Source organism: Enhydra lutris, unplaced genomic scaffold (genome assembly GCF_002288905.1).
Source record: "Enhydra lutris kenyoni isolate GAN:26980312 unplaced genomic scaffold, ASM228890v2 scaffoldscaffold57, whole genome shotgun sequence".
NCBI lineage: Eukaryota > Metazoa > Chordata > Mammalia > Carnivora > Mustelidae > Enhydra > Enhydra lutris.
Genome location: NW_019154141.1, coordinates 12,576,298 through 12,592,461, shown reverse-complemented (window position 1 = coordinate 12,592,461; position 16,164 = coordinate 12,576,298). Strand labels below are relative to the sequence as shown.

The window sequence follows — 16,164 nt, the reverse complement described above, 5'->3', positions numbered from 1 at the left end:
GGATGGCCATTTCACTGAGGTGGGCTTCTGTGGGCAGTCCGGTCTCTGGGAGAGACCACAGCTCCTAGTTTGTTCGATGCGGCTGTGGTCACAGAGGAAAGTGACCGTCCAGACCCCACGCTCTGGCCCTGTGGCGGGAGAGGCCATGCGACACCCGGGAGTGAGGCCCGGGGGCACCCTGCTTCTTCTCGTCTAGCCCGACGCCCCTGGTCAACTCTGAAAAAGGCACATTCCCCACCTCGACAGGTGAACACTGCCTGAATTTCCATTTACAACGGAATTTTGAAGACTTGACAAAAGTCCTTGGTTTTTCACTTCTGGTAAGACTCCTTCTGCAAATCCTTGCAAGGGATCCTACCACAAATTCAGGTTTCTGGGAGCTTGACACACCCACCAGAACATTACCCTGCATGGGTCTGGGTCTCAGAAACAATAAGAAAAAGTTAAATTCTGCAAACTTTTCTAGATCTCTGTGTGCGAGGAGCTGGGGCGGGGGGTGCGGGTATGGCTGAGGACCACCTCTCTGCTGTCGGGGAACCTGAAGATGACAGGAATGCATCCCTTTCATGGCAACAATCACTCAAAGTCCTAACGACTGTTTTCAAAACAAAACTCCTATATTCTGACACATGTGTGCACACGAGGGACCATCATCCTTATGGATGACTAACGTCATCCTTAAATTAGTCCTTAAAAAAAGGTGGCTCTGGTTTGTTTGTTTGCTCTACCACCAGTAAAGTCTCCACTTGGAGGCTCCGCTGTGTTTCATTTTGGCCTGGCTGAGTCACTTTTGCTCCAAGGGCTCCGGGATCGTTCTTGGCACCACAGAGCCCTAAGACCCACCTAGAAGTGGGCGGGGTGAAAGCCTGCTCCTCCATCCTCTGGCTGTTTCTGAGACACACACTCCCCCTCCACACCCACACACGCACCCTCTAATTGGCCAACTTCTTCCTTCTGTCCTTGGAATAGCAACAGAGACAAAAAGCAGTTGGCATGAGTGGCTCGAGCTCACCCACGCTATAATTCAGGACAAAACCTTTGTAATTCTTCAAATGGTGGGGGTTTTAAATAGGCTGGAACTTCAACACCCTGTTTTCTCAAAAAATAATAGTAATAATATAAAATAAAACCATGCCCAAGGCATCACTCTTCTAACAATCCAAGTGACTGAGAGCAGTGGTCCGAGAGAAACATTCCAAAGCAGCGGATTCTGAATGCAAGCCTTCCAAAGATTCTTGCATTCTAGATACTGTGGACTGACTGGAGTCCTCCGGAGGAATGTCTGCCCACCTGACGGCCTCTTTGTTTGGGTATCTTTAATCCTACTGAAATACTTAAAATGCAGTCTCTTCATGGGAATTTCCACCCACTAACAACTGCTGGCCGGGGGGCCAGCTTCAGCCCTCAAAATGCGAGCCTCTGCCTATGAACAGCTGGGATGAGCGGGGAGGAGGCAGGCAGGGTGGGGAGAGGGGGGCCTGTGTTTGCATAGTTCCCTTACAGGGCTCGAGGTGCTGAGGTCCCCACTCAGGAGAGGACCCAGGGTGCATGGTAGGGAGCCGGGGAGGGAGGCAGGGGGCAACAGAGGTCAGGAAGGGCCCCTGGGGGCATCTCGAGCCTTTCACTGCCACAGACCTCCTGCCTTGGGTCATCCAGGAGAAGCATGCATGTCACAGACCTTCCCCCTCTGCGCCCCCACCTCAGGGAGAGGACATCATAAACTACAGGCACAGGACACACCAGGGAGCGACAATGCCTTCCTTAGCAAGCTTGTTTATGTGCTCCCCAGGGGGAAAGTGGCCCAGGGCTGTGTTGGGACAGACTTGTGGGCAAGTGCCTGGTGATGCTGGGAGCAGGGTACACTGTGTTTCCTAAACATGGCGGCTTCGGACACCTCGACCAGGGCCTCCCCGGCCTGCCTCTAGAGAAGAGGCCGAGGGGGTGCCCTAGAGTTTCAACTTCCCCTCCTTGACTAGTTTGTCATTGAGCTGGCACAGCTGGGCCAGGAAACCATCGTTGGGGCCGATCTCACGGTTCTGCCTCACGATGCTCAGGGCAGACTTGACGTCCATCTTCTGACGCATCATGAGGTAGGCGATAACTAGGGTTGGGGAGCGGCTGTAACCTTCCCGGCAGTGGACGAGGACCCGGCCTGGAAGAGAAACAGGGGCTTGTGAGCTGGAGCTGGGGGCTGTCCGCACACAGCCTGACTCAAGTCCCAACTCTTCTGGGGGGGCACCGATGAGTACCCAAGACGCCATTGTGCTGTGGGGCGGGGAGATAACGTACATAAGCACATCACCCTGGCAAACTGTGGGGCAGTATGTACTCAAGTGGGACACACGCAACCCCTACGGCCCAGTGGGGATGTACACACGTGCCCACAAAAGACATGCACCCAAATATTCTGAGGGCGGCACTGTTCCTAACAGCTGGCAGCTCCCAGAGGCCCATCAATGGCAGGACAGATCGCTAACAAGAAAGAGGGGTACCTGGGCCACCCAAGCGCCCCTGACTTTGATATTTCAATCAAAACCAAAACACATGGGGCACCTGGGTGGCCCAGTTGGTGAAGTATCTGCCTTTGGCTCAGGTCATGATATCAGGGTCCTGGGATCGAGCCCCGAGTCAGGCTCCCCCACTCAGCAGGGAGTCTCTGTTCTCCCTTTGCTCCTATCCACTCCGCTCATGCTCTCTCTCTCCCTTGATCAAGTAATTAAATAAAATCTTAAAAAAAAAAAGACAGAAATGACCCAAAGGTCCACCAGCAGGTAAACGGACAAACTGGGAAGACTCGTCAGCATTCAACGGGAAAGGCCACGTGCAGCCACACAGATGGAACCCCTAGCGATGACGCGGACGGGGCGGGGCTGAGAAAGTGAACCAACAGGCCGGAAATCTTTTTCACTTGTTTGCTGTCCCCCTCCCCTAAAATGGGGAAGCTCCACAAGGCAGGGCTGTCCATCCGTTTTGCTCCCCGCTGTATCCCCAGCACTTGGTGAAAGGAAGCATCAACCAGTCCCACCACATTGCATTTCCACTGGGGGCTCCCTGGGAGCCCCAAGCCTTGGCTTCTCTCTGCCACCACAGAGCCTTAGTTCACCACCCCTCCCACCACAGAGCCTTAGTTCAGGTCCTCGTCACCCTCACCACAGCCCCCTCCACACCTCCAAACCCAGCTCTCCCTCTACCCCCATCACCAGCAACCCACACTCCACCCAGTAGCTGGAAGGGGCTTTCTAAAATTCAAATACAACCTGTCACCCTTTCAGGGCTTCTAGTCTCTAACGTGTGGCTTATAAGGCCGAGTGCCCATGGCCCAGATACCTTCCCATGCTTTTCCCCATCCCTGTGCCTCTGCACATGTCATTCCCTCTATCTGGAACGTATTCTCTCTCTTGGCCACCTGGCAAACTCCTACTCATTCCTTAAAACCCCAGTTCAGGGGGCTCCTGGGTGGCTCAGTGGGTTAAGCCTCTGCCTTCGACTCAGGTCATGATCTCAGGTTCCTGGGATCGAGTCCCGCATCGGGCTCTCTGCTCAGCGGGGAGCCTGCTTCCCCCTCTCTCACCACCTGCCTCTCTGCCTTCTCGTGATCTCTCTCTATCAAGTGAAAAAAATAAAATCTTTAAAAAAAAAAATACCCAGTTCAAATATTTCCTTTGTCAGCACAGGGATTTAGAACCAAAACCTTTGGGGCACCTGAGTGGCTCAGTTGGTTGAGGGTCTGATTTAATTTGGGTTCATGTCTGAGGGTCATGAGACCAAGCCCTGCGCTGAGCCCTCCCCCTACCCCCACCCCAGGGGCACATGTGCACACAACTCTTTCTTTCTCTCTCAAGTAATAAATAAATACAACTTTTTTTGAGAGAGAGAGAACACTTGCAAGCCGGTGGTGGGTGGGGGAAGTGTCGGGGTAAGAGGAAGGGGACATAGAGAATGGGAGAGGGGAAGCGGGACTCCTTGCTGAGCTCAGAGCCAGAGGCAGGATTCAATCTCCAGAACCCGAGATCATCATAACCTGAACCGAAACCAAGACTGGGACACTCAACGGACTGAGCTACCCAGGTGCCCCAATAAATAAATCTAAAAGAACAAAAAACAAAAAAGAAGAAAAAGGGGCTCCTGGGTGGCTCAGTGGGTGAAAGCCTCTGCCTTCGGCTCAGGTCATGATCCCAGGATCCTGGGATCGAGCCCTGCATCGGGCTCTCTGCTCAGCAGGGAGCCTGCTTCCTCCTCTCTCTCTGTCTGCCTCTCTGCCTACTTGTGATCTCTAGCTGTCAAATAAATAAATAAAGTCTTTAAAAAAAAAAAGGAAAAAAAATAAAGAAAAAAAAACCTTGAAGTCATGTGAATGTGGGTTTAAATGTTAACTTGCTGGTTGTGATGGTTACAGGTGTCAGCTCAGCCTGTCTATGATGCCCAGCTGTCTGGTCCAGCACTGGTCTAGAAGGTATTTCGTGGATGTAATTAACACCAACTATCAATAACTATCAGTTTCCTTCAGTAAAGGAGACTGCCCTTGGTCATGTGGCTGGGCCGCATCCAATCAGTTAAAGATCTTAAGAGCAAAAAGTGAGGTTTGCTGGAGATGAAATTCGGCCTCAAGGCTGTAATAAAGAAGGCCCGCCCGAGTCTGCAGCCTCCCAGGCTGCCCTCCAGATTTCAGATCTGCCAGATCCTACAACCGTGTGAGCCAATTCCTTAAAATAAATAATATCTATTCTTCTCTAGGTTCTATCTTGCTGGCCGGTACACTGCTTTTGAACTCTACGACCCACTACCCCCCACACGCCTCCACTTCCTCATCTGTGGTCATAGTACCCATTGCGCAGTGTTGTTGGGGGACTGAAGGAAACATCCTATAAAGTCCTTAGACCAGCGCCCAGCATATGAACTAACTCCTAGCCAGCAACAGGAGTTGTCTGGTGGAGCCCAGTACTTTCTAGGACAGCAGCCTGGCTCTGTGTCCTTCCCGGCCACGCACGGATCTACCCTCCTCCACCAGACCGCATGTGCCTTAAGGGCAGACTGTGGGGTACTGATTTTTGGATGCCCTACAACTTCTAGTATGCACTTGGTGCTCAATAAATGTTGGCTGATTAGCCAAGTGGTTGAGTGTCCACCAATGCTTCTATCCTGCCATTATTTTGAAGGAAATCTGGTGGCCCAGAGTCAAACAGAGTCTCTTCTGTTCCTATCACCCTCTGCTCAAAACATGACTCTATTCTCCCCATGCCTCCCATGCAGGAAGGAGGACCTCGCCCGCCCCTCCCCTGCCCATTCTCTCTCTAGCCAGCATATCCAAAGGGTGTGGAGAGAGGCTTTCCCTGCCCAAGCCCTGGTGAGTGAACCCTTGCGGAGCCACTGCCTCACCACCTGGAACATACTCAGCAGCCCAGGACTCCCAGAGCCGATCAGGAAGGGGAAGGTTTGATTTCCAGCCTTCCAGGCCCCACCCAGACGCCATTCCTCCCTAGAGGCCTCCCTTGATCCGGATTGGAAGTGACTGCTTCCTCCTCTGGGCACTCCTGGCTCTTCCCACTTCTCAAAGTGATGGGGGGCTGGCTCCCCCGAGCAATGCAGCCTGTGGGAGGCCACTGTGTTTCTGTTGACTCACTTGGCCAGTCAATCTTAGAAGCATTTACACTTGGCTTGACAGCCCATGGAATTCATTTTTGTCACTCCCTCAGTAATTATCTGCCGTGTGTCTGCTATGGCCCCGAAGCTACCTTACGTGCTGGAGGGACAGACAGGAACCCCGTGGATCCAGCCAGAGGGCAGGTCTCACGCAAGAGAGTTTGCCAGAAGACAAGGTAGGGAGAGGCAGAGAGAACTTTCCAGATGGACAACTCAGCCCACGCTGCCTCCCACTAAGCCGGGAGGTCACAAAAAGTCAAGGTCTGTTCCTAGTGGGATGGAAAGGGGAAACAGAGTCGGAAGGCTCTAAGTTTCCCGAGTGGCTGACCAACCCATGTACAAGAAGAGCAAAATCCATCCCCTTAACTGGGACCCTCGTTCCCATCTACATGGGGACTCCGTACAGCCGGAACAGAGGGGGTGACGTACATGAGACCATGAAGGACCACAAAGGGCCTGACAGTAAAGCCTACAGATGCCCCAGGTGATCACACCTCCCTCCTGAGCCCCAGACACACGATAACCAACGTCTAGTACATGCTGTTCACTGGGAATCATTCAAGGGGGAGGCTGCTGGGCACAGGAAGCAGAGACAGGCTGGGAGCAAGGGGACACGGGGCTCACCTCCCCTGCAAAGGTTGTGGGAGGGGGAGGAAGAGGCTGGAAGAGGCAGCTTGAAGGTAAAGACAGTCCCTGGGAGGAACAAGCTATAAGCAGAAAGGGCAGGTGGCCAGGGCTGGTCAACTGATGTCTGCCCTCTGCGTTCTAGGGTTTGCCCCCCAGGGACGGCCTGCCTAACTGCCCGTGCCTCAGCAGTTCCCCCTCAGTCGCAGATGTGGGAGCCCAAGGAAGCGTTTAGAAAGTGGCTGGAAGATGTGGCCTGTGGGCCATTGCCTGCTGAGCACCAGCCTAAGCCCAGCCATGGCGGCCCCATTCTCCTGGCCAGGCATTCCATGTAAGCCAACTCCAGCCAGTGAGATCTGAGGGGAACCCCCACTGAGGATTTCTGAGGGCCCTTCTACTTGCTGCTCATTTTTATTTATTTACTTATTTTTAAGATATTATGTATTTATTTGAGATAGAAAAAGCACAAACCGGGCCAACAAGCCGAGGGAGAGGGTAAAGCAGACTCCCTCTGCCAAGCAGGGAGCCTGACATGGGGCTGGATCCCGGGACCTGGGATCATGACCTGAGGCGAAGGCAGACACTTAACTGATTAAGCCACCCAGGCACCCTCCTACATGCTCTTTAAGAAAGGGAAGAAACATGGGGACGAGATGGCTGCCTGGTCTTTTGCCGTACTTTGTCCTGCTGGGATGTGGTGACTGGGTCTGCCACCACCATCTTGGGACCATGAGGGGAGAGCCCAGAGGGTAGCAGAGGGGTGGAGGGGGAAGCACCTTGTCCTGACACGGCCACTGAGCTGCTGAATCAACCAGCCCCAGAGCTCCTTTACCTCAGCACTTCTCATCACAGAAGATAAATCGTTACTGCTGAACCTATTTTGGGGGCACGGCGGGGAGTGGGTAGAAATGAACTCTCAGCCAAAGTCCACTCAAACACCAGGACCCCAAGGCTGCCACTGTGAGAAACGTTTATACATCTTGGGTAACGTGGGGCCTCTTGACAGAGAGGAAGCCGGTGGTGGGCCTGTTTTCTAGAGAAGTCCCGTCAAAGCTGCCTTGCCTTGTTTCCTGGCCCGCATGTGCCTTACCATTCTTTTGAGCCAAGGCCTGGTCGATGAAGTCTGCAGCCCTTTCAAAGTAGGCGCTGAGGTTGAACTCCTGCGTGTCGTTGGCCTTGATGCCCAGGTAGGTGATGCCGGAGTCCTTGTAGAAGTTGGCATTGGTGTTGACATGCATGAAGGACCTGCCCTCCGCGGCATTCAGCACGTGCGTGATACCTAGTTTCTGCAGCTTGGGGATGTCTTGAGCCACAGACCTGGACAAGAGACAGCGGCAGGGGATGACTCACTCACCAGCTGGCAGCCCAGGGGGAGGAAGATGGAGAAGATTCTAAGTCTCCCGGCAAAGCGAGGAACCCTTGGTGCTCGGCCCCTGCTAGCTTCCCCTCATCTTATGAGCCACCTCCCTCCCTCCAGCCGTATCTAATTACCAGCAGCTTCCCCAAATAGCCGGGGTGGTTTCATGCCCATGTCGTTCCCTCTCTTTGAAATGCCCTTCTCGAGCTTCTCCGTGGACAGACACCCTCTCGTTTTTCACCACCCTCTGCAATGTGTCCTCATCTCCCCTCCACCCCCAACGTGGCATCTGGCTTCCTACCCTGTGGTGGGGGGGTACAGCCTAGTGGGCTCAAAATGGGCTCTAGAGCCAGACTGCCTGCGTCTGAATCCAACCCTCAGACCTACCATCCAGGTAACCTTGAGCAAGCCACTTAACCTTCTGGTGACTCAGTTTCCCTGTCTGTCAAATGGGGAGGCTACCCCTTGGGGTGGCTTGTGTTACACGAGTGGTCCTATAGACAGAGCCCACACTGTAGTCCGTGCTCTTCTAATGCCTGATTGTGCTTCTTTGTTCTGATCCCCTCAAGTGAGTAACCCACTCCACTGCCCAGCACCTGCTATCAGCACCCGGTACTTAGTAGGCATCAACTGACTACGTAGTGAATCCAAGAAAAAGGAAATCAGCACATCTGAGGCAGCCTCCTTCCTTGGATCATAAAATACGACAGCCCCTCTAGTCCCCCAGAGGGACCCTTTCTGACACCGAGCACCAGCCACATCTCTGAGGCTCTCCTGGGTGAGTAAGCACTTGAGGACCCAGTGGCGCCAACTCTGGGGGTTATAAAACATTTGATCTCAATAGTCAAAGGGCTCCTTTATGTCATCTCCCAACAACGTCCCAATTCAGACAGCAGTTTATACTTTACAAAATGCCTTCTCCGACAGGAGATCTCGTCTGCCTGAAGCAAGCCCTGGCCTTGAGCTCTGGTCCCAATGGACGGTGGAAGGATGAGCTGCGGGCTCACGCAGACAGCCGAGCGGCGAGCTGGGACGAGGCCCAACGCCAGCCCTGTTCTGTCTCCCCCTCACTCTGCCTGTCATGTTCACATCAACTGCATATCCTGAGTTCTAGAAAATGAGGCTCATACAGGCTCCTCTCTGCCGTGTGAGCCCTGATTTGATTCAGGGGCTCCCAACAGGCAGGGAGCATGAGGCGCTCCATGCTGAGCGCCCCCCCTCCCCCAACACACACCCCTGGCCAGGTCAAAGCCAGATTCGTTAATTGGCCAGGGGACGTGTTTTTCTACAGTGGCCACTCTGGCTGCCACCAGACATTCACAAGCTCGGTTTCCACTCAGGAAGTGGAGGCAGCTGAATGTGCCCAAGTGCCCTGGAGAGCAGGGTCTCCGAGGGAGCCAAGGCCACTTGCTGCTTCGGTGTCAGGACAGGGCGCTATCCTCAGAACTTTGCAATTTCCTGGGCCCTTTGGCTGAGGCTCTGGGACTGTTTTAGCTGTCCCTGCTCACCAGGCTGCACATGGTTGTAGAGCAGTGATCGATTCTCTGAAGGTGAGCTCCCATTCACCTCCCTTCTCCATTACACATTCAACAAATTCACCATTACCATTACTATCACTGTGAATGCACACTCAAGTGCCTGACACACAGTAGGTGCTCAATATGGTGAATGAATGGACGGAGTGGATGAGATTGTCCCCCATGACAGTGGGACCTGCTTTAGAGACCCTATTTAGCCCCACGATGACCCCTATTTTTGTGGCACCCTTTAGCAGGATAAGGAAGCAACAGGTTGTAGTACAGGATAGGGGATACAGACATGAACGAGACATTAACCCTGTCCTCACGGTCCCTCAACCACCCTGTGCCACCATGTCCTCCAGGGTAAAAGGAGAGAGGGGAGTTAATTCTGGGTTTCCAAAATGCAGACCCTGGCCCATAAAGCTTAGGGCCTTAGTAAATCAAACCCTATCTGTTAGGCAGGAGAAGGAGCGAGGAAACCCCAGCCCTGCCCTCCGGATCCCTCATCTGGAGTGTTTCGATTCTCTGATCTGGTCTGCCCAGCCGGGGAAAGTTCCACGCCCGATTTGTGACGTCAGCCGGTTGCCATGGCAGCGAAGGCAGACATTCCGCGGTGACCTCACTGCAGAACCAGGCAGCTGTCACATGACGCGCGGGCTGGAGACCGGCCGGGTGACAGAGGGCCACCTGTTAGGTGATCACGGTGGCCCGACCCCGCCCAAGGCCGAGCCCCTATCGGGTGGCGGCTTCGGGCGGACGCCAGGCTGGCCGAGCGCCCCGGAATCCGGGCCCCCCGCGAGGGGAGGAGGACCGCGCGGGGCCGGGGCGGGGTCTAGCCCCTCCACCTCCCCCCGCGCGGGGGCGGGCGGCGACTCCAGCCCCTGCCCGGCCCCCACGGTGTTCCCGGAGGTCGACCACGCCCCACAAACCGCCCCCCCCACCCCGTACGCCCGCGACGCCCCCACCCCGGCTTTCGGGTGGGCGGGGCGCCCCAGCGGCGACTCACGCGTTGCCCACGTAGATCCTGGGGGTGACCTCGTTGCAAGGCTGGCTCGGTAGGCTGTAGCAGCCGCTGCCATCCGACAGCAGGTCGTTGAGATCCTGCACCGAGAGCTCGAACGGGCCCGACATGGCGACGGCCGGGCCCTGCACGCCCGGGCAGCAGCCTGCGAGGGGAGAGCCGCCGGGTCAGCTGGGCGGGGGCTCCGGAGCCGGGACCCGCCCGGTCCCGCCCCGGAGGCGGTCCCGCCGGGCGCGGGAAAAGGCGGAGCGCGGACGTCCGGCGCGCTCAGCTCCCCGCAGGGAGGCGGGCCGCCGGGGCCCGCGGGGACGCTCCGGGGGCCCCGGGCCTGCCCTCCCTGCCGGCGGAGGTGGCGCCACCCAGGTGTTTTAGGGGGTCCTCGGTCCACCCCCAGCTAAGGGCTTTTCTGCATCATTATAAACGGGGAAGTTCTGTAACAACTTTGGATTAAACGCAGAGCGACATTAAATGTTCCAACTGAACAGGGTACGCACAGGTTTTGCTGTTTTTGCAGTTTTAGCGGGACACCCGGATTCCACTTGTGAACTGACTCTGCCTGCTGCGGACCAGCGGCATTGACATCCCGGGGAGCTCGTCAGAAACGCAGTCTCTCCCCAGCTCCGCCACGCTGAATGAGGATGTGCATTTTACAGCCCGCCCTCCCGCCCCCCCGCGATCCTTACAAAGGTTCAAGTTTGGGAAGCCCAACTCTGAGGCACATTTCTTCCAACATTTATCCGGCTTCAAAGCTTGGACTCTGTGCAGCCAGGCTTCGCATTCTGACCCTGGCAAATCAGCCTCTCTGAGCCTGTTTGTTGGGGGAGGAGAATAAATGGGGATACTAGTAGCACCTAACTCCTAGGGTTGTTTGGAAGATTAAATGTGACACCAAGGAAATCGCCCAGCACTGTATAGTGAGCACCCAGTAGGTTTCTGCCTCTACATCAGCCAATGCCGTGGGCACCCACTAGGTGCTACTCCACCTGTACTGGCCTGGAAACCATCAGGCTCCTTCGCAGCCCTTCCAGGAGCAGCTACCAGCCCACCATGAGCCGTGATCGCGTTGGCAACCCCTCATTTGCTGAAATCCCACTAAAAGCAGAAGACAGACTCCGTCTTTCCCCAGTGCGGATGGCAGACTCCCGCCCCACCCCCACTCCTCCAAAATGCAAATGCCCGGGGAGTTTAGGAAACCCCCCATCCTGAGCCCAGCCGCAACACGAACTTGGTTCTTGAGCAGCAGAGCAGCCTGTTGCTTTGAAGTTCAGATTCTTCATCTGCAAAACGAAGAAATTGCATGAGCTTCTCACTAAGGCCATCTTTCACCTGCCCCCATAAGCTTGGGGTCTCCCACCTCCGGAAGATCCATTGTGGTGGAGATTCCTGAGCTTACAGCTGAAGGTGTGTGAACGAGCCTGGACTTCTCCATCCCCACCCCCACTTCCCACCGGGAGCCTTCCTACCCCTCCCAGCACACCACACCTTTTCCCCCTGCTGTTGGGGGGATCCACATGCCAGGCAGGTTCTGAGTCTTGTCCCCCATCTTGATTTGGACCTGTGTTAGCCTTCAAACAGAAGTCCAGGGATAGCCAGGCACGCTCTGTCGCTCCTCTTCCTTCCCCAAGACCTGTCCCTGATGTCATAACGGGGTAACTATGACAGCCTGTCGTGGGGACAGCTAACTACCTCACAGAGGAGCCTGGGTGCCTCATTTCTGAAGTGAGACTAGGAAGAGAAGATGAACAATTCCCTGGATTATCTAGCCTACCCTGTAATCGTCTCTAATCACAGACAGAGCACAACCTTCAGGAAGAAACTGGACTTTGGCCACTATGTATTTCATAAGAATAGAATACAAATAGGTATGTGGACAGTTGGGGTGGGACATCTGCGATTAGGGGTCCTGGAACGGTTGGCCTCAGAGAGATTGGCAGTAAACCAGACCACTACTGGCTTTGTGATGATATGGCCTTATCAGTTGGCTTGGGTCAAGAGGGCATCGGCATCTGTGACATTTATCTCCCAGCAGGAGTTCAGTGGTTGGAAACGCTCACTTAAACTCTTTCAAAGCCGGAGTAAGCTAGAAAGAGGCTAGGACTCCAGCTCCCAACAGGCTAGTCATACTGGGAAAGGACGCAAAGGACATTGATCTCTGTTTTACTTGTTCTGGCCCTCACGTTCTGTTATTTGTGCTACAAACTCTTCAAAGATGTCCGTTTGGGAAATTAAACTAACAGAAAATCCCTGAACCAGAGTAAGGTCAGAATTCAACATCGTCCTGTTTACTAATGGGGGGCAGTTGTCTAGAACGGGAGCGGGTTTTCAAGGCGGCTAGGAGGACCCCTCTGCAGTAACGTGGCTCTCTTTTACCCTCTTAGTGAAGGCGACCGTCGACACAAAACCTCCAGTGGCACACACACATCACATTTTGAAACTCAGCAAACTACAGGTATTGGCTCTTGCTGTCTGTGGATGTACTTTATTGATTTTTTTATCTATGTCCCGAAGAGGTCCGGTTTCCCAGAGCCTCGTAAATACCCTCCTCATCCAGAGATTTGCTAAGACTCCCTGCCCTTTGCGCACCAGCCGTCCCTGCACGCTCCTCCCAGTCTCCACTGCAGCCCTCGATTTGCCCCTTTCCCACCATCCCAGAGGAGGGTGATGCAGAGCGCGGGGGGTGTTGGCCACTGTCACCACGGAGGGGGGCGCGGTTTCTTACCAGGGTGAACAGAAGCGAATTGACAAAATCGAGTATGAAAACAAACAACTGTGTCAGAAGATTGCAAATGCCCATCGTGGTCCTGCCAAGGTGGATTGCTGGAACGAGTATTTTTCCAAGAGGTAGTGTTCTTTCTCCTCTCCTGTGTTTGGGAAATCAGAGTCGACTTTCCCCCTTGTCGGATTTTAGTGCGAGATTCTCCTGAGCAGGAGGCGTCCTAGAGAGAAGGCATCTTGATGGGAGACCAGGTTAGGGAGAATGAGAACTCTCCAAAACAAGGTCCAAGCTGCACCCAGACCAATAGAGTAGAATCCTCTAGGGAACATCAGGGTTGAGAACCACTGATAGGAACCTGCCAGTGTTGTGTACGGACCCCAGAGTGTCGTCTAGTTCAACAGGTGTAGGGGGTCTCAGGGCTCAGCGGGAAGCCCTTAGGCAGCCTGGGTTTATGACATCACGACTTCATCCAAGAGGGGAATTTTTTTCTCCAGCCATCTCAGGATTTTGTGTTTTTCAGCTTAAACAGAGAAACAAGGAACCGGGAACTCGTGAGAATCACCGTGGAAAACCAGGGCATTCTGAAGAGGCTTGGTGATCGCAAACCCTACTATGACCGCAGGTTGTCCGAGATGGACTGGCAGGCACGTGGCTGCTCTGTGTGCCTCCCTTGTGCCTGCACAATGCATCTGTGTTCAGAGTAGAGTCAGTCTCAGAAGGCATTCCCTAAGCAGCTGAAGGAGAAGTCATGCAAAATGCAGCAACTGGTAAAAGAGAAACCACCCAGAGCAAACAAAGCTAAGGACAGGAGGGGCGCCTGGGTGGCTCAGTGGGTTAAAGCCTCTGCCTTTGGCTCAGGTCATGATCCCGGGGTCCTGGGATTGAGCCCCACCTCGGGCTGTCTGCTCAGCAGGGAGCCTGCTTCCCCCTCTCTCTGCCTGCCTCTCTGCCTGCTTGAGATCTGTTAAATAAATAAATAAAATCTTTAAAAAAAAAAAAGCTAAGGACAGGAGCAAACCATCCAGGAGCTAATCCATTTGCTCCCTGGGTAGCAAAGCCGCCATGTATCAGTTTCAAAAACTATCTAGTGGCATCTTCCCTCAAGCTTTAATTCATTAAAAAAAGAATGTACAAGCAAGGAGGAGGAAGGGTACATGATTCAGTGTGCGGTTGATTTCCTTCATTTAGGAACCAACTTTCAAGAAGGAAAAAAAAAAAAAAGGAAAAAGCCTTCTGTGGTGCTTTTTTTTTTCTTTAAAAAAACAAAAAACAAACAAACAAACAAACAAAACCCACTCCCTGACTTTTGTCTGTAAGCCTTCTCTAAGCCAGCCTTAGGAGCTAGACCTCCAACTTTAGCCCCAGCCCCGTGGCATTGACAAAAATCTTTCTGATTTTTTCCCTTCAAGAATTCAAGGCGCTATATCAAAAATACAACAAGATATCTTCTCTCCCGAGATGGATAGGTATGTCTTAACATGGCTGCTTCTTACTGGGAAATAACAGTGATCACGTTGGATAGCAAAGCCCTAAGAGCCATACAGATGGAGCACAAGGGACCCAGTTTTAAGGGGATGGATTTTTGCCCTTCTGTAATATAACAGAACTTAGAGCCCTCTGTTTCTTCTCTCCAAAAGAGTAGGAAATGGCTGGCTTTTGTCATCAGCCTTGAGTCTTTCCATGAGTCTAAGGGGAAGTGATTTGTTCCAGTAAAATATAAACAGGAGGTCTCGTGATTTTCATATTGGGCAAAAGTTACATTACAGGTCTCTGTCACTATTCACATACTATTGTGTTGGCATTTTGTATTATTTAACATTATTAGGAATGACTAAGCTGTGTGTGTGTGTGAGTGAGTGTGTGTTTTGCCCCTGGGGAAAAGGATAAATGGACACTCAGGCTCTCCAAAGTATAGTTCCATATAATTGGTGTTTCTCCATTTCTCTCCCTCTTTTCTCCCTGAAAACAGGGTTACTCACCATGGAAAAGATACAAAAGAAAGCCCTAGGATTTCTTAGCTGCTTAGAATTTCAAGACACCCCTAAGTGGCTGAATGCTTAATCTTAGGATGCTACAATAAAGCTTGGAACATAAAATGAGTAAGTTACATTGAAAGTATGTACCCAAAGGCGTTAAGTCCCATCCCAAAATGGAGACAGAGTTCGGGCAGGCAGAAGGCAGGATGCAACAAGCATTTTTATTTGGGGCTATAAAAAGGAGTTTCTATGAGAGCATAAGAGAGAGAAATACCTTTTTAAAACACACGCCATCGTCAGCATCCTAGAGGGGAGGAAGGTGGGGTAAGATGACCCAGCCCTAAGTATAGCTCTGTCAAAACGGAAAACAGAAGCACGTGATAAGATTAAGGTTCAGACAACACAGAGAACAAATGCCATTAGTCTCTCTGTGAATACACAGCATTGGAAAAGAATGCTTCATTGAAGTTTCCGTGTACTCTGTTCATTTATAGGGAGCAGCAACAGTGAAAGTGTCAAACACATCTCAAAACATAGGCAAGACAACACAGCTTGAGGGCTGTGACTGGTCGTGCTGGGTTTGAGCCTGACATTTTAAACTTTTTATGGAGAGAGGGTAGACCTTAAGTGTTCTCACCACAGATAAACTTTTTATTTTAAAATAATTAGATTCACAGGAAGTTGCAAATAAATGTTCGGGGGTGGGCGTGGGGGTGGGGGACTTCTGCACCCTTCACCCAGCCTTCCGCAAAGTTAGCACCTGGTGTAACTGTAATATGATATCAAACCAGGAAGCTGACGTTGGTGCAATCCATAGAGTGTATACAAATTTCACCAGTTATGCATGCACTGGTGTGTGTGTGTGTAGCTCTCTGTAGTGTTATCAGATGTGTAGCTTTGGGTAACTAGAGTCACATTCAAGGTACATAGTTGACTGTACCATCATCAAAAGACTTCATGGTACCACCACCACCCCTCTCTTTTTTTTTTAATTTGACAGACAGAGATCACAAGTAGGCAGAGAGGCAGGCAGAGAGTGGCGGTGGGCGGGGCGGGGGGAGAAGGAAGTAGGCTCCCTGCTGAGCAGAAAGCGGGGATGTGGCGCTGGATCCCAGGATCCTGGGGTCATGACCTGAGCGGAAGGCAGAGGCTTTAACACACTGAGCCACCCAGGCACCCCATGTACCACCCCTTTTAATGACAGCTCCCCCTTCCTCCCATTCCTAACCCCCGGCAGTCACTAATCTGTTTTCCATCTCCGTAATTATGTTATTTCATGAGTCTTACATAAATGGGATCATGTGGTAAGT

General features: G+C 52.8%; 2 protein-coding genes across 2 annotated transcripts; one reads left to right on the top strand and one right to left on the bottom strand.

Moving 5' to 3' along the window:
• Nucleotides 1–1,757: 1,757 nt before the first annotated feature.
• Nucleotides 1,758–10,338, bottom strand: LOC111158168 (dual specificity phosphatase 3). Its single transcript, XM_022520066.1, has 3 exons — nt 10,148–10,338; nt 7,355–7,581; nt 1,758–2,152 (listed from the first exon to the last, which is right to left on the bottom strand). The coding sequence occupies exons 1-3, from the start codon at nt 10,270–10,272 to the stop codon at nt 1,947–1,949; spliced, it is 558 nt and encodes a 185-aa protein (XP_022375774.1). The 5' UTR covers nt 10,273–10,338; the 3' UTR covers nt 1,758–1,946.
• Nucleotides 10,339–11,900: 1,562 nt separating this feature from the next.
• Nucleotides 11,901–14,939, top strand: LOC111158019 (chromosome unknown C17orf105 homolog). The gene is made up of 5 exons (XM_022519796.1): nt 11,901–12,024; nt 12,541–12,611; nt 12,885–13,003; nt 14,288–14,343; nt 14,848–14,939. Exons 1-5 carry the CDS (start codon nt 11,901–11,903, stop codon nt 14,937–14,939), a joined length of 462 nt encoding a protein of 153 aa, XP_022375504.1.
• The last annotated feature ends 1,225 nt before the right edge of the window (nt 14,940–16,164 follow it).